Source organism: Homarus americanus, unplaced genomic scaffold (genome assembly GCF_018991925.1).
Source record: "Homarus americanus isolate GMGI-L3 unplaced genomic scaffold, GMGI_Hamer_2.0 scaffold37032, whole genome shotgun sequence".
NCBI classification, from domain to species: Eukaryota; Metazoa; Arthropoda; class Malacostraca; order Decapoda; family Nephropidae; genus Homarus; species Homarus americanus.
In genome coordinates, this window is record NW_024731852.1 from 5,533,022 (window position 1) to 5,552,047 (window position 19,026).

Below are 19,026 nucleotides of genomic sequence, written 5' to 3' on the forward strand. Positions count from 1 at the left end.
GTACACCCGTCCATACCGAGGTTGGTGAGTGTAAGGTCGGGTCTATTGTCAGTCAAAATCCTGAGACGAATGAAACGAAGAAATAAAAATAAAAATGAAAAATACCCGAAAAACAACAACAATCCCGAGTCTTTCAAGATTTAGATTGGCTAGATTCATGTCCCCGGCTTTTACTTGGTTTCTTGTTTGTTTTCTTGTTTACTTGTTTACTTTGTCAACATATGAGGATTTTCTGATAGTAACTCCTCCCGCCCCCCCGAAGAACAACATTACTCAAAGGAATAATAATAATAATAATAATATTCTCTGGTAATATCAATAACAAGCAGCGTAGGTCGAGGAAGGGAGGAGGGAGAAGGAGGTAGAGAGGGGAGGGGAGGTGAGAGAGAAGGGGGGAGGAAAGGGGAAGGGGTCTTTGTGCCTCCTGGGAAAACAAACGCAGCTGACGGCGGCTAGCACCTCCCCAACGTGTTTTGATAATGTCTTTTTTTTTCTCCCAGGATAGAGGCCACCTCACCTCTTGTTCATAGGATTTCTGGAATTTGTTTTTTAGTTAGTCTTTCGTGTATTTTTTTCGTTAGTCTTTCGTGTATTTTTTTCGTTAGTCTTTCGTGTGTTTGTTTTTGTTAGTGTTTCGTGTTATTTTTTCGTTAGTCTTTCGTGTGTGTTTTTTCGTTAGTATTTCGTGTTTTTTCGTTAATCTTTCGTGTTTTTTTCGTTAGTCTTTCGTGTATTTTTTCGTTAGATTTTTGTCTTTTTCGTTTGTCTTTCGTGTGTGTTTTTCGTTAATCTTTCGTGATTTTTTCGTTAGTCTTTCATGGGTTTTTTCGTTAGTCTTTCGTGTGTTTGTTTTTGTTAGTGTTTCGTGTTATTTTTTCGTTAGTCTTTCGTGTGTTTTTTCGTTAGTATTTCGTGTTTTTTCGTTAATCTTTCGTGTTTTTTTCGTTAGTCTTTCGTGTATTTTTTCGTTAGATTTTTGTCTTTTTCGTTAGTCTTTCGCGTGTGTTTTTTGCATTAGTCTTTCGTGTGTTTTTTCGTTAATCTTTCATGTGTTTTTCGTTAGTCTTTCGTGTTTTTCGTTAATTTTTCGTGTTTTTTTCGTTAGACTTTCGTGTTTTTTTTTTAGTTTTTCGTGTTTCCTTTTTTCGTCACGAAGGAATATTTACATTTTTACTCTATGTTCCAATGACTATGTAACACACTTGCTATTTCGTCTATGCAACATACCATACCATAATAAACAAAGGTGTTCCATAATTAACATTAGGTGTGCCCCATAATTAGCAAAGATGTGTCCCATAATTGACAAAGGTGTCCCATAATTAACAAAGGTGTGTCCCATAATTAACAAACGTGTCCCATAATTAACAAAGATGTGTCCCATAATTAACAAAGATGTGCCCCATAATTAACAAAGATGTGTCCCATAATTAACAAAGGTGTCCCATAATTAACAAAGATGTGCCCCATAATTAACAAAGATGTGTCCCATAATTAACAAAGGTGTCCCATAATTAACAAAGATGTGTCTCATAATTAACAAAGGTGTGTCCCATAATTAACAAAGGTGCGCCCCATAATTAACAAAGGTGCGCCCCATAATTAACACAGGTGTGCCCCATAATTAACAAAGATGTGCCCCATAACTAACAAAGGTGTCCCATAATTAACAAAGGTGTGCCCCATAATTAACAAAGGTCCCATAATTAGCGAAGGTGCGCCCATAATTAACAAGGTGTGGCCATAATTAACAAAGTTGTGCCCATAATTAACAAAGGTGTGCCCCATAATTAACAAAGATGTGCCCCCATAATTAACAAAATTAACAAAGGTGTGCCCCATAATTAACAAAGATGTGCCCCATAATTAACAAAGGTGTGCTCCATAATTAACAAAGGTGTGCTCCATAATTAGCAAAGATGTGCCCCATAATTAACCCCATAATTAACAAAGGTGTCCCATAATTAGCAAAGGTGCGCCCATAATTAACAAGGTGTGCCCCACAAAGATGTGCCCCATAATTAACAAATGTGTCCCATAATTAACAAAGGTGTGCCCCATAATTAGCAAAGATGTGCCCCATAATTAGCAAAGGTGCGCCCCATAATTAACAAAAGTGTGCCACATAATTAACAAAGGTGTGTCCCATAATTAACAAAGGTGTGCCTCATAATTAACAAAGGTGTGCCCCATAATTAACAAAGGTGTGCCTCATAATTAACAAAGGTGTGTCCCATAATTAACAAAGGTGTGTCCCCTAATTAACAGAGGTGTCCGACAATAATCACTTAAGCGAGACAAGGGTTTAATTATCGATAATGAAGCATTTTAGTGAAAGTTTGAATCAGTGTGGACCCGAGATTACGAAACTCTGAGTAAACTTTCCAAGGGAAGGGTGATGAGAGGAAGGAGGGAGGGAGAGGGAGGGGGCAGAGAGAGGAGAGGAGAAGGGGGGAGGGGGAAGGGGGCGATGTATTACCAGTTTCACTTGTTTCCCTTCCTCCTCCGTCCCTCTTCTCTTTCCTCCTCTCTCTCACTCTCCCTTCCTCCCTCTTCCATCGCTCCCCTCATTCTCTCTTCCTCCTTCCCCATTCTCCCTCGCTCCCCTTCCCAGCCCACTCTTTACCTTACCCATCCCCCCTTCCTTCACTCCTATCACTTCTCTCTCTTTCCTCTTATCTTCCCCTTTCACCCTCTTTTCTCCCTTTCTCACCCTCTTCCTCCTCCCTCCCCTTCAGGAACAAAATTGTTGTGATACTTAAGAAACATTAATTAAGCACCAACTGTTCCCTCTTCCTCCCCATCTCCCTTCCCTTCCAATCCTCTTCCTTCTTCCTCCTGGGGTGAGTTGCGGCTTTCTGAACACATACTGTCAGGTCAGGTCAGGTCTGGTCAGGTCAGGTTAGGTTGGGTAAGATTAACCTGTTAACCCCACCTAAGTCCCACGTAATAAAACCTCGTAATATTTAGGAATTTCTGTGTGCGTTTAAGATGGGGAGGGGAGAGAGAGAAGATGGATAGGGGAGGAGGGGGGAAGAGTGGGGGAAAGGAGGAGACTGGGGTAGGGGGAGAGGGGAAAGCGGGTAGGGGGAGGAAGCAGGTAGACCATCGGCAGCAGCGCCTTAAAGGTGAACCCGTCTTGGTGTGAGATAATTTGATGAAGGTTCTTTGCTCCGCCTTCTGGTAAAGTTAATTTTCTCGCTTATCAACTTATCAGGTAAAGTTCCTGGGTCGTCGAGTTTCATTTAGCTGTGGCTGGAGTGGTGGAGTTAGTTCTTAGCTAGAGTTAGGTTAGGTTAGATAAAGATGTGGTGAACAGGTGTTTGTCTAGATAACATTGGAGCGTCGCCTAACATATACAAAACAAACACACACACACAGACACAGACGACCAAATAAGTATTGGAACCTTTAAAAGACTTTGGTGACGCGTTTCCCCCCTAAACTATTCATCACTCTGAATGGCGCTTGATTAATATGTTTACCTTATTGGTTTGTTTACTTTTATTGGAGGTTATGGAGGCTAAAAAAAAGTGCCATTACCTGCGTCATCTTGTGCACAGGTGTTGGTGGGTTAAGTATGAAGGTGGGGGGTGGGGGTGGTGGCGTTTATAAGATGTAGCCGCAGTAAGAGTCGACAGTAGCAACCATGGCGTCCTCGCAGCTCTTGGGTGTCCTGGTGGTGATGGTGGTTGTGGTGGTGACGGCGTCCAAACCAACTAACATCTCTGTTCCCTTCATCCAACGTCAGTATCCATCTCTTCCACACTGTTGTTTCCTCCACACTGTCGCCCTCTGTTACAGCATCACCTCCACACTTGTCTAGTTTACCAATACCCACTAGAGTCAAATTATTCATCAACATCGTAAGAACATAAGAATGGAGGAAACTGCAGCGGGCCTATTGGCCCATACTGAGTAGTCCCATTTACACCCAACCCTATCGCTCATATATCCATCCAACCTATGTTTGAAGCTATCCAGCGTATTCGAGTTAATGATCATAATTGGTAACTTGTTCCACTCGTCCACTACTCTATTTCCAAACCAATGTATACCTATTTCGCGCCTAAATCTAAATTTGTCTAATTTAAAACCATTGCTATGAGTTCGCTCCTGGTTGGATAGTTTGAGTATCTTTGTAATGTCCCCTTTCTTTAGCCTTGACCCCTATTTATACACCTCTATCATATCGCCCCTCACTCTACGTCTCTCGAGGGAGTGCAAATTAAGATGCTTTAACCTGTCTTTATACTCAAGGTTCCTAATGCCCGGTATTAGTCTTGTCATTTTCCTCTGAATTCTGTCCAAGGATTCTATATCCATTCTGTAATATGGTGACCAGAATTGAACTGCGTAATCCAAGTGAGGTCTCACAAGCGCAAGATATAGTTTTAGGATGACCTTGCTAGTCTTGTAACTAACACTTCTTTGTATGAACCCAAGTACTTTATTAGCCTTGTTTCGAGCAAATACACATGGCTTACTTATCAATACTCTTAAATCCTTCTCGCAGTCGGATTTCTCAATAACATCGTTGTTCATCTGGCATCTGGTTTCCCTGTTTACATCTGCTGTACTGAGTACTTTACATTTGTCCACACTGAATTTCATCTGCCATTTTTCAGACCATACGAATTTTTTTTTTAGATCTTCCTGTAGTTTTGCAGAGTCCTCGTCAGATTTAATTACACGCCCTATTTTAGTGTCAAAAGCCAATTTACTTATGTTGCTGTCTACGCCGATATCTATGTCGTTTATGTATATAATAAATAATAATGGTCCGAGTACTGAGCCTTGGAAACTCCACTAGTGCCGTTGCTCCAATGGGATTTAGTGCCGTTAATGCTCACTCAATGTTTCGTCCTGTAACTACGCCCTAATCCATTTTAGACTCTCTCCTTTAAAGCCATGAGCCTCCACTTTTCTTATTAGTCTTTCGTGTTGGACTCTGTCAAAGGCTTTGCTAAAGTCAAGATATACCACATCATAATTGTGCCCGTCGTCCACTGATTAAAAAACAGAGGAAAATAATTTTAATAGATTAGTTAGACATGAACGCCCGCTTGTGAAGCCATGCTGGGAATCATTGATCAACTTAATAATAAAAATAATAATAATAATAACTAACGGTTTATTGAAAGAGCTTGGCAGCCAGAAGGCAGAAAATATACAGTTACATATTTGGGGAATGGGTTTTGATTTACAAATAATATACAAATAACATAGGTGATACAAATAAGATATATAATAACTAGATGGGGAAAAGCTCAAACTACAGGGCATTTCAACATAGTGACAGTGCAAGAAGTAGTGCTTCTCTAGGTGATTTCGAATAGAGTTTGAAATGATTGCTCCCAGTAATTTGCTTACAATTGATGTTAGATTGATTGGACGGTAGTTAGAGGATAGTGATCTATCTCCCTCCTTGAAAATCGGTATTACATTCGCTATCCTCCAGGATTCTGGTACATGTTAAACAACTTTGCTAAGGGCATACTAAGCTCTTCCTTACATTTCTTTAATACTCTGGCAAATATCTCACCGGAACCTGGTGACTTATTAGGCTTTAGTTTGTCTATGTGCTTGACATCGTTACTAGTCACTACTATCTCGCTTAATTTATTTTCTTCACTATCTCCATATAGAGTCGGTGATTCGGGTATCATGTTTAAAATATTTATTCAGATTACTACTCATTTCTCCGTCGTTATCAGTTAGCTCGCCGGTATCTGACTGTATTGGTCCAATCTTTTCTCGTGTTTTAGTTTGATACATTTGATAGAATCCCTTGGGGTTTAATGTCGCCTCCGTTGCTACCTTCAGTTCATTATTCCTCTTTGCTTTTCTTATCTCGGTCTTAACCCTACCAGCCAATACCTTATAATAATCTCGGAGGTAAACTTCACCACGATTTATTCTCCTACCTACAGCCTTCCTTTGTCCAATAATATTCTTTAAATAACTATTGATCCATTTAGGGTCATTGTTGTTTGATCTGAGTTTTCTGTATGGCATGTTCTGCCTTTGTGCATTAAGTAACTCATTATTTAAATTGTTGTGGAACTCATCAACCTCAGATCTCGTGATCAGGTAATCCTCAACCGTCGGGTCTCCAGGTAAGGTGAGGTCGCCCTCTGTGGGTACATTGTGTGAGGTAACCTCATGTGAGGTCATGTAATTCACCCCCAAGAGTGATAGCCCTTCTCCTAGCTGCCTCTTGAAACTATCAAAGTTTGCCCTTCTGAAATCAGGACTTTAGTCTAATTTTCCTTGCTGCTGCCCTGAGATCCTAATTGGAATCTTATTTCTTTGTGATCGCTCTTAGCAAGTTCGTTCCCTACCTCGACATTACTAATGAGGTTTTCTCTGTTCAACAGAACTAAATCGAGTATATTATTACCCTGGGTGGGTTAGGTTATATGTTGACTTAGGAAACAATCCTGGATCGTTTCAAGAAAATCCTCTGATTCTAAGTTTCCCGTAAGGTCAATCCAATCTATTTGGCTAAAGCCCTGCACATTTCATCCCAAATAAGTCGCTCATTAACTCTATCAAGATTAGGAGGTCTATATATTACTCCTGTGATTAATTTTTCCCTACCGTCGATTAATTCTATCCAAACTGTTTCTGTAATCCGCTTAGTTTTTAATTCCTTATTTATTTTACACTTCAGATTATTGCTGACATAGAATGCTACTCTGCCTCCTTTCCTAATCTGCCTATTGGTATGAAATACTTTGTAACCTGCAATTTGGTATTCCACAGGTAACTCACGTGAGTCTAGGTTTATCCATGTTTCGGTGAATGCTATTATTTCGATTTTTTCGGTACATACCAACGCCCTGATTTCATCCATTTTTGTTCCTCATACGTCTACTGTTTGCATAGTAGACATTTAAGTTAGTCTTGTTCTGAGTCCTCTCTTTGTCGCGTTTAGATTTAAACTCCCTGCCTAATGTAGTTTTGTCATCATTCCTAGCACTATTTCCCTGTAATCTTTCACGTTGTTTACCCGCTCCCACTGCAGTCTCCTCCACCCCCGTGCTCACATGTTCTCCTAGCAGTTTAAAGACTTCGACATCTTGTGAACTACCCTCTCAAGAGAGCCAGCCAGGGTTGCCACCCCATCCTTAGACAGATGCACCCCATCCCTAGCATAAAGGTCCCTTCTGCCGTAAAAGTTGTCCCAGTTGTCAATGAATGGGACTGATATTGACTTGCCATATCTGTCAAGACGGCCGTTGACACCAAGTGCTCTTGACAACCATTCATTGCCAACTCTCCTCCTAGGCAGGACACCACATATGATAGGGATCCCTCCCTTCGACCTAATACGTTGTATAGCTGTCTTGAACCTATCAAGAAGCTCCTCACTCCTACACCGGCCAATATCATTGCCTCCTGCACTGAGGCAGATAATGGGTTTGTTTCCATTACCAGACAAGACATTGTCCATCCTGTCAACTATATCCCCCACCCCAGCTCCTGCCAAACACACCCTCATCCTATTTTTATTTTTACCACAAACAGCTCTGCCCAGGTACCGTACCTAGGAATCGCCAACAATTAAGATTTTCGTACCTTCCTTGTCAGCCTTGTCCCTGACTATGCTAATGTCCAATTCGTCTATCAAAGGACTGAAAGAGTTGGTGCACTTAGCTGTTGTTGTCGTATCCTTAGTGCGTTTTTTCACCAACAGTTTGGTCGTTCCACTCCTCACAACCTTCCATTCGCCTGAGTTTTCGTCAGACACGGGCTTTCTTTGTCTCATTTCTTCCTTCATCTTTGCTATCACTTCCATTAATTTCAAGATTTCTTCCTTGGCCCTCTCTAACTCGTCCCTCAGAAGGGCACAGCCCTGTTCACAAGTAGCACCAGCCATTATCAACTTTCCAAGGCCATTTTCCATGCTTATCTGGGTTAGCAGCGGTTACACGATGGTAGCTCTGCATGTTGCCCGATCACTTACAGCCTTTTTCGTCAGGTCCTTTGCTCCAATGTCATTTCTTACAGCTTCCTGACCTTCACCCTGTAGCTCTCTTCCCTCGATATTTATACTCGTGCATCTCTTGACCCAATTAATCTCCTCCACATGACCAAACCATCTCAGCTCGTCTCTAAGCACAACTTCACCAATACTCTCCATACCCAGTCGCCTGGTGTGGGTATAGAGTATGTGTCTTACATTTTATTTATTTTGGGTGTAGGAGGCAGATTATTTTGTCAACACTTCCCCCTGGTATGGGTTTAGAGTGTGTGTAAAGAGAGTGTGTTGCTCCTATATTCTGCTGCAGTTGTGAAGTTTGTACATCGTCTTCCTCGCCTCCTGGTGGGGACAGAGATTGAATATTGTGTTACCTCTCCCCGACAGCCGAACCACGCGTGAATTTTAATGCTGGGTGTAAATGTGGCCAGAAGGGCGGCTCCAGGATCGTGGGCGGGATAACTACAGGCGTGAACGAGTGGCCGTGGCAGGCGGCACTCATGTTCGGCGATGGACAGTTCTGTGGAGGCTCCCTCATCAACGACCGCTACGTGCTAACGGCCGCCCACTGTACTGAGGTACGTACTACCATGGTGCCATCAGCCATGACTACCATAACCATGTCAGACACCTCTCATTATAAACTTCTGGCGAGGGACATGTTGGGTGCTGAATAATCTGTCACAAAACCTTATTTATAATCTACACTGAACAGTATACTAACAACATCTAATCTAATATACTATAGCTCTATCTGAATGAATGTCTGTCTGTCTGTGCACCCGAAACGGCACAATCGTTTTTCATCAAACTTGGTGGAAAAATCGCAAAAAATTCAGAGAGTGGAACAAACCTGGTCCCATGTCGATGGTTTCTTTAGGAAGGCATTAATTAACCATTTTATTTACGATGGAAAACGAAGCAAGTCTACGGACTTGGCGCACCCTAATTAACCATGCAAGCCTACAGACTTGCCGCACCCTCATTCGCTGTACGCTGTCAACCGGATACAATACAGTACAATACCATACAATACCATACAATACCATACCACACAATACACAATGAACTTTAAATATTTGTAAGAATAAAACATAATTATATAGACATGTAAGACTCACAACTTGATAAGATAACAACCACGACCATGATTATATCACCTACGACCATGATTATAACAACCACGACTATGATTACAACCACGACCATGATTATAACAACCAGGACCATGATTATAACAACCACGACAATGATTATAACAACCAGGACCATGATTATAACAACCACGACAATGATTATAACAACCACGACTATGATCATAACAACCAGGACCATGATTATAACAACCACGACCATGATTATAACAACCACGACTATGATCATAACAACCACGACAATGATTATATCAACCACGACAATGATTATAACAACCACGACCATGATTATAACAACCAGGACCATGATTATAACAACCAGGACCATGATTATAATAACCAGGACCATGATTATAACAACCACGACCATGATTATAATAACCACGACCATGATTATAACAACCACGACCATCTATCTAATATACTATAGGAATAGCCGTGTGTCTGTGTGTGTGTCTGTTCTGGACAGCCAAAATGGCACAATCGTTTTTCATCAAACTTGGTGGAAAAATCGCAAAAAATTCGTAGAGTGGAACAAACCTGGTCCCATGTCGATGGTTCTTTAGGAAGGCATTAATTAACCATTTTATTTACGCTAGAAAACGATGTCGTTGTATGCTGTCAGCCAGACGGCGGTTGCGCACTAGCTAAGCAGAGCGTTCGAACTTTCACTCCTCGGTAGACTGTACTACCGGACTCGCCACCGGGCACGAATATTAACTCTAAGGCCTTCTCTATGTAAATCAATGAACATATATATAGAATATGAAAAAAATAAATAATAATAATAATCCTAAAGGTTACTTCCGTGTTATGTTCGGTAGCATTTGAGTGTTGCCATATGGATGATAATAATAATAATAATAATAATAATAATAATAATAATAATAATAATAATAATAATTAACGGTTTATTAAGATAACATGGCAGCCCGAAAGCTGAAAATATACAATGAACAGAGATGATAAGTTACATATGGGGGAATCTGGGAGTGGGTCACTTGATTGACAAAAGCTCTCATTACACAAACATAAGAAACATAGAGTCAACATATAGATTAACTTTAGATCAGGTACTGTGGGAGCTGGTCTTGTAGACATTCTTGTGACCTGATGTCGGCGCCAAGCCTGGCTGCTAAGCCGCTACCTCACTACAGCTGCAGATGCACCACGTAGTCCGGGTAAGTCCTCCAGCTCACACAGGGTGTTGGAGATGGTTCTTGTTCCTCATGTGATGTAGTTAGGAATTCATAGTTCCTCACTTGGGTGGAGTAGGGAGTCCTCACTTCTCACCTGGTGTAGTTTGGAATGTTTCTTTGGTTCTCATCTAGTGTTGGTGGTAGCGAGTGTACCGCGGGCTGGGTGTGTCACTTCAAGGGTCAAGTCAACATAAGAACATAAGAACATAAGAATAGAGGAAACTGCAGTGGGCCTATTGACCCATAGTGGGCAGTCCCGTTTATACCCAACCCCTATTGCTCATTTAAGCATCCAACCTATGTTTGAAGCTATCCAGCGTATTCGAGTTAATGATGATATTTGGTAACTTGTTCCATTCATCCACTACTCTGTTTCCAAACCAGTGTTTACCTATTTCACGCCGAAATCTAAATTTCTCTAATTTAAAACCATTGTCACGAGTTCGCTCCTGGTTGGATAGTTTGAGTACCTTTGTAATGTCCCCTTTGTTTAACCCTGACTTCCATTTATACACCTCTATCATGTCGCCCCTCGCTCTACGTCTCTCGAGGGAGTGCAAATTAAGATGCTTCAACCTGTCTCTGTATTCAAGGTTCCGAATGCCGGGATTAGTCTTGTCATTCTCCTCTGGATTCTTTCCAAGGACTCTATATCCATTCTGTAATACGGTGACCAGAACTGAACTGCATAATCCAGGTGAGGTCTCACAAGCCCTAGATATAATTTTAAGATGACCTCGCTAGTCTTGTAACTAACACTCCTTTTTATGAACCCAAGTACTTTATTAGCCTTGTTACGAGCAAAAACACATTGTTTACTTGGCTTAAGATTCATACTTATCATTACTCCTAAATCTCTCTCGCAGTCGGATTCCACAATGGCATCGTTGTTCATCTGGTAACTGGTTTCCCTGTCTACATCTCCTATACTGAGTACTTTACATTTGTCCACATTGAATTTCATTTGCCAGTTTTCTGACCATTCAAAAAATTTGTTTAGATCTTCCTGTAGTTTTGCAGAGACCTCGTCAGATTTAATTACACGTTCTATTTTAGTGTCATCAGCAAATTTACTTATATTGCTGTCTATGCCGATATCTATGTCGTTTATGTATATAATAAATAATAATGGTCCAAGTACTGAGCCTTGGGGAACTCCTCTAGTGACGTTGCTCCAATGCGCTTTAGTGCCGTTTATGCTCACTTGCTGTTTCCTGTCCCACAACCACGCCCTAATCCATTTAAGGATGTCATGCACTTCTACCTTTCTAATTAGTCTTTCGTTGGGGACTCTGTCGCAGGCTTTGCTGAAGTCGAGGTATGCCACATCATAATTGTGCCCCTCGTTCACCGATTCGAAAACTGATGAAAAGAATGTTAATAGATTAGTTAGACATGAACGCCCGCTTGTGAAGCCATGTTGGGAATCATTTATCAACTTGTGCTTCTCCAGGTGGTTTCGAATAGAGTTTGAAATGATTGATTCAAGTAATTTGCCTACTATTGATGTTAGACTGATTGGACGGTAGTTAGAGGATAGTGATCTATCCCACTTCTTGAAAATCGGTATTACATTCGCTATCCTCCAGGATTCAGGTACTACACCTGTATTTAAGGACATGTTAAACAACTTTGCTAAGGGCATACTAAGCCCTTCCTTACATTCCTTTAATACTCTGGCAAATATCTCATCGGGACCAGGTGACATATTAGGCTTTAGTTTGTCTATTTGCTTACTAACATTGTTACTAGTCACTACTATCTCGCTTAATTTGCTTTCTTCACTATCTCTGAATAGAGTCGGTGTTTCGGGTATCATGTTTACATATTCGGTCGTGAAAACTGTTGAAAAATATTTATTCAAATTATTGCTCATTTCTCCGTCGTTATCAGTTAGCTCGCCGGTATCTGAATGTATTGGTCCAATCTTATCTTGTGTTTTAGTTTGATACATTTGGTAGAATCCTTTAGGGTTTGTTTTCGCCTCCCCTGCTATTTTCAGTTTATAATTCCTCTTCGCTTCTCTTGTCTCGGTCTTAACCCTACCGGCCAATACCTTTTAATACTCTCGGAGGTAAATTTCGCCACGATTTATCTTTCTACCTTTAGCCTTCCTTTGGCCAATAATGTTCTTTAAATAATTATTTATCCATTTAGGGTCATTGTTGCCTGATCTGAGTTTTTTGTATGGTATGTTATGCCTTTGTGCATTATTTAAATTGTCATGGAACTCGGCAATCTCAGATCTCGTTATCAGGTCGGTGTCATCTGTTAGGTTCACACCCAAGAGCGACACCCCCTCTCTCAGCTGCCTCTTTAAACTATCAAATTCTGCCCTTCTGAAATCTGGGACTTGAATGGAATTCTCTTTACGTCTGACCTGAAAATCTAACTGGAATCTAATTTCTTTGTGATCGCTGTTTGCAAGTTCGTTCCCTATCTCGACATTGCTAATGAGATTTTCTCTGTTCGACAGAACTAAATCGAGTATATTATTACCCCGGGTGGGTTCGGTTATATGTTGACTTAGGAAACAGTCCTGGATCGTTTCGAGGAAATCCTCTGATACTGAATTACCCGTAAGGTCAGTCCAATCTATTTGGCCAAGGTTAAAATCGCCTACTATACAGACTCTGTTGTGTATGGAAGCCCTGCGCATTTCATCCCAGATAAGTCGCTCAGTAACTCTATCAAGATTGGGAGGTCTATATATTACTCCTATAGTTAATTTTTCCCTACCGTCGATTAATTCTATCCAAATTGTTTCTGTAGTCCGCTCAGTTTTTATATCCTTATTTATTTCGCACTTCACATTATCCCTGACATTGATGGCTACTCCGCCTTCTTTCCTGGACGGCCTATCGGTATGGAACAATTTGTAATCCGCAATTTGGTATTCCACAAGTAACTCACGTGAGTCTAGGTTGATCCATGTTTCAGTGAATGCTATTATATCGATTTTTTCGGTACATACCAAGGCCCTAATATCATCCATTTTGTTACTCATACTTCTACTGTTCGCTTAGTAGACATTTAAGTTCGTCGTGTTCTGAGTCCTCCCTTTACCGCGTTTAGGTTTAAACTCCCTGTCTAATTTAGTTTTGCCATCATTCCTAACACTATTTCCCTGTAATCTTTTACTTTGTTTACCCGCTCCCACTGCAGTCTCCTCCACCCCCGTGCCCATATGTTCCCCTAGCAGTTTAAAGACTTCGATATCTTTTGAACTGCCCCCTCTAAAGACCCAACCAGGGTTGCCACCCCATCCCGGGACAGGTGTACCCCATCCCTAGCATAAAGGTCCCTTCTGCCGTAGAAGTAGTCCCAGTTGTCAATGAATGGGACAAAGAAGGGGGATAGATCACTATCCTCTAACTACCGCCCAATCAGTCTAACATCAATAGTAGGCAAATTACTGGAAGCAATCATTTCAAACTCTATTCGAAATCACCTGGAGAAGCACAGATTGATCAATGATTCCCAGCATGGCTTCACAAGCGGACGTTCTTGCCTAACTAATCTATTAACATTCTTTTCATCAGTTTTCGAATCGGTGGACGAGGGGCACAATTATGATGTGGTATATCTCGACTTTAGCAAAGCCTTCGACAGAGTCCCCCACGAAAGACTAATTAGAAAGGTAGAAGCTCATGGCATCAAAGGTGACATCCTTAAATGGATTAGGGCGTGGTTACAGGACAGGAAACAGCGAGTGAGCATTAACGGCACGAAGTCCCATTGGAGCAACGTCACAAGTGGAGTTCCCCAAGGCTCAGTACTTGGACCATTATTATTTATCATATACATAAACGACATAGATATCGGCAATGACAGCAACATAAGTAAATTTGCTGATGACACTAAAATAGGACGTGTTATCAAATCTGACGAGGACTCGGCAAAACTACAGGAAGATCTAAACAAATTTTTCGAATGGTCTGAAAAATGGCAAATGAAATTCAACGTCGACAAATGTAAAGTACTCAGTATAGGAGATGTAAACAGGGAAACCAGATACCAGATGAACAACGATGCCATAGAGAAATCCGACTGCGAGAGAGATTTAGGAGTAATAAGTAGGAACCTTAAGCCAAGTAAACAATGTGTTTTCGCTCGTAACAAGGCTAATAAAGTACTTGGGTTCATACAAAGGAGTGTTAGTTACAAGACTAGCGAGGTCATCCTAAAACTGTATCTTGCTCTTGTGAGACCACACCTGGATTACACAGTTCAGTTCTGGTCACGGTATTACAGAATGGATATAGAATCCTTGGAAAGAATTCAGAGGAGAATGACAAGACTAATCCCGGGCATTAGGAACCTTGAGTATAGAGACAGGTTTAAGCATCTTAATTTGCACTCCCTTGAGAGACGTAGAGTGAGGGGCGACCTGATAGAGGTGTATAAGTGGAAGGCAGGGCTAAACAAAGGGGACATTACAAAGGTACTCAAACTATCCAACCAGGAGCGAACTCGTAACAATGGTTTTAAATTAGACAAATTTAGATTTAGGCGTGAAATAGGTAAACACTGGTTTGGAAACAGAGTAGTGGATGAATGGAACAAGTTACCAAATATCATCATTAACTCGAATACGCTGAATTGCTTCAAACATGGGTTGGATGCTCATATGAGCAATAGGGGTTGGGTGTAAACGGGACTGCCCAGTATGGGCCAATAGGCCCGCTGCAGTTTCCTCCATTCTTATGTTCTTATATTGACTTGCAATATCCGTCAAGACGGCCGTTGACACCAACTGCCTTTGACAACCATTCATTGCTAACTCCCCTTCTAGGCAGGACACCATATATGATATGGATCCCTCCCTTAGTCCTAATACGATCTATAGCTGTCTTGAATTTATCAAGAAGCTCTTCACTCCTACACCGGCCAATACCGCTCAGCACAATTGTCACTAACATTTGTTTCTTTGTTTCGAGTTGAAATTTTCACTTTTGTATATCACTTGTGGGTTGATGGTCAATCTTTGCACTGTACTGTTGGTGGGAGGATGTTGATAAATCCAGATGGGAGGAGGAGATGGGGAAGGCCCGACAGACCAGGCTGGCAGCTGTCTCCATGGTCAAGAGACCACGGCCGCGTCAGCGGGTAGCGCCGACTACATACGTCCTTATGAAGGCTGAAGGAAGTTCGTGTATACCTGCAGTGTCTTATACATGCTAAATCAATGTAAACTTCTATGGCGATTTTTACTGAATACCTCTCCAACTATCTGTCTATCTATTTTGTACACGTCATACGAGCAATATAGAGAGCTGTTCTGTCTTAGGTATATACAGGTGTGCTTGTTAATGATACTATGTTTTGTGTGCTGAGAACAGGGCTTGAAGGCGGACGAAATTTATGTACATCTGGCTGAGCATGACCTGAGCAACAGCGAAGAGACCCACCTGGTCATCAGGTCTGTGTCGAAGATCATCAATCACCAGAACTACCAACCTGGTGACGAAATCAACGACATCGCTCTCCTCAAGTTGTCCTCCCCCGTGACCGTAAATATGAACTCCACTTTACCATACATCTCATTGTCCTCCTTGACCCAATGTATCGTACCGCATGCAGGTGTATTTTTTTAATTCCATCTCCGTATCTCTAACACCTCCTACTGTACTCTGTTCAGCCAAGCTCTCCTTCCTTATCTGATATGACTTATAACATCTCTGCTGACAACTCAAAATTTACTCACTTAATATACAAGAAAAACTCTCATAACCGGCATCTGTTACATGACGTTATCAGAGGGTAAAAACAATTGACGATCGGGGACAAAGCTGCTGGAAACTACACGATTACTTTTTTTTTCTTGACGGTGTAAATTTCAACAAGTTAATCGTAAAAAAAAAATACGGAAATGCTTCATCAGATAATATATACGACAACAGATGGAGGGTGATATTCCCATTGTAAAACTAGTATTACCTACAAATTACACATTTTGATAGTAATATATTGGGACGTTTTTAATTCCTACTGGGCAATACATTACAGCCAGCATTACTAGTTATGAATACCGGATAACACTAAAATTACAGGAATACAGAAAGCTGTTGTTGATTTAATATTAGAATACTAGAAATACGATTGGCTTTCATATTAGTAATCCTTATTATTGTCACCGTGCTATCGCTTCAGTTGATATTGACGCAGTAGGAACAATACCTCACTGCTGAAGTATACAGGAGTGAGAGAAGTTTGCTCAATAACCCACCAAATTATAGTAGTCGTGATCCATTAAGATAATTTTCCGTGATTCCCAAGTCACTGAAAATGATGATCCCCACAACTTTTTAGTGAAGAGCTTAATATTAATAAAATAAAATGATCGTAAGGCAATTGATTCTTCAGGTGTCCGTCAGCCAACCAATCAGCTGCTTTGCTACAAACTGTCTTTAGGCCTCACAAGCTTGGAGTGAACAGACTATAGTTGCCACAGTGTACAGTAGGTTGTCATACTGTGGGTGTTGCAGGTGGGAGACATTGTGCTGCCAGTGTGTTTGCCGCCACTTTCGCCAACTTACGCCGGCAAGACAGCCACTGTGACTGGCTGGGGAACCACCAGCTCTGGGGGCACCTCCGCCGACACCCTGCGGGAAGTGAAGCTAAAGGTGGGTGGTGTGAGTCTTTAATGTAACCTGTAGGAGGATATACTTAGTGGTCAGCTGTGCCGACATCATAATCATAGAGGCCTATATTGATATAAATCTTATAATAATAGATGTGCTGTGGCAACTTTGGTCATCCCGACTGATAAGGACTTATGTGTGTCAGGTACTGTCCAATGGAGGCTGTAAGAAAAGCTACGGCGAAAGCATCAAGAAAACCATGTTATGTGCTGGCAGCGCAGGCAAGGACTCCTGTCAGGGAGACTCTGGCGGACCGCTCGTCTTCAAGGATGGCGGAGGAAACTATGACCAGGTCAGTACTACGGTTCACTGTACTGCCGCCAGTGTTGTTTACTCCCTTAAACAACCAAGGTTTTTAAGCGCGTATTCTTGTACTAAATACACTGATCATCAACAATTCAAAACTCAGAGAGATACACCCCTCTGCATTAATATATTACACTTTACACTGGAGATATATGTCTGGCACCAACTTGTTAAACTCATGACTTTTATTGTACGTCTGGCAATGATGAATTACTTCCAGCACGTAACGTTACCAGCCGGATACCCTTCCAGTAGCTGCCCATCATACTGTAACAGCCACAATATATTCACAATTAAATTAGTTAACCAGACTTTACTTATTGAGTATGGTATATCTAATGAACAGTTGTCATTAATATATTTAAGTACACTTCCAACACCATTTTTGTGGTTTGGCATGACTCGACACAACACAGAATATATATATATATGTATTTAACGACTATTTTTGTTTATTAATCGGTTATTTATATATTACTTTAAATAACACAAACTGTAATATGGTGTAACGTGAGTGTTGTTGTTTGGAACAGATCGGTGTGGTGAGCTGGGGCTTCGGGTGTGGTGATAGTGGTTACCCCGGCGTCTACACTCGAGTCAACAAATATCTCAAATGGATCAAGTCCAACACGGCCGACGGTGTGTACTGTAAAGGCATGAAGCTGAAGTAGACCTGCAGCTCACTACACTTGTCCTCACCAAGGGTCGTCTCAGATAACCAGAGGGCGGAGGAAGTAACCTTAACGACACCGATGTAACAACTGTGTGCAGCTGACAACAGGACAACCCAATGATATGAGGACAACCTACGCCGCACTACACTATCTGGATACAGTTGTCCTCATGAAATAAATTTGAAAATAAACAAAACAAATGCCATTTGTTATTTCTTTCCCCCAAGCAAAAGACTCTATACCCACACCATCCGCAGAGAGAACTGTTGACACTACACTCCTCCTACACCCACAGTAAGTAAAATATGACACGTTTTTCACTCTACACCCGCACCAGGTGGAGACGTCAACCCTACACTTAAACTCTACACCACACAACACCTAAACTTGAAAACCAACATATTTCTTGGTCAATGACTCAAACAGTATTGATGTGTAGCGAAACAATAATTCGATGGTAGTGAATATTGGTGAATAAGACAAGTGTGGAGGTGGTGAGACAGAAGTGAGGAGGAGGAGGAAGACAGAAGTGAGGAGGAGGAGGAAGAAGAGGAGGAGGAGGAGGAGGATAAAGTCGGGGTGAGGAGGACTTGAGGAAGAGGGAAATACTGACGGTGAATGAAGGAGGGAAACCCGAGCTCAGTTGATTTGGACGCCACCAGGTAGAACACCTCACCACCAGGAGACTGGACAGCTGCCTGAACACCTGTGCTTCACCCCTCGCTCCCTCTCTACTCCAACACCTACACACTAGGGTTTCCTTCCCGGGATCCCGGGCGTAAGTGGTTATGTTTTTTTTTCCCGGGAATTTGGTTCAAATCCCGGGATTCTTATTGTTATTCCTTATCTCTGATTTGCACTATGTGAAATACAAAAACGCATGAAAGAGAGAGAGAGAGAGAGGGGGGGGGCAGAGCGAGTCTGACAGAAGTGACGCGTACCGTTCCTGTACACTTCTGGCCTTCACCACGTCTTGCTTGGGTACTGGCATTAGTCGTGTTTATCTCCCTGCACAGTACAGAGGTGTGTTGACTGTCGAGTAATCTGTCTGTATATGATGCC

General features: G+C 41.6%; 1 protein-coding gene across 1 annotated transcript; it reads left to right on the forward strand.

Annotated features, from left to right (window-relative positions):
- Positions 1-3,639: 3,639 nt before the first annotated feature.
- Positions 3,640-18,169, forward strand: LOC121867965 (trypsin alpha-3-like). Its single transcript, XM_042368137.1, has 6 exons — positions 3,640-3,746; positions 8,375-8,565; positions 15,683-15,853; positions 16,829-16,966; positions 17,130-17,276; positions 17,824-18,169. Exons 1-6 carry the CDS (start codon positions 3,650-3,652, stop codon positions 17,959-17,961), a joined length of 882 nt encoding a protein of 293 aa, XP_042224071.1. The 5' UTR covers positions 3,640-3,649; the 3' UTR covers positions 17,962-18,169.
- Positions 18,170-19,026: the final 857 nt, after the last annotated feature.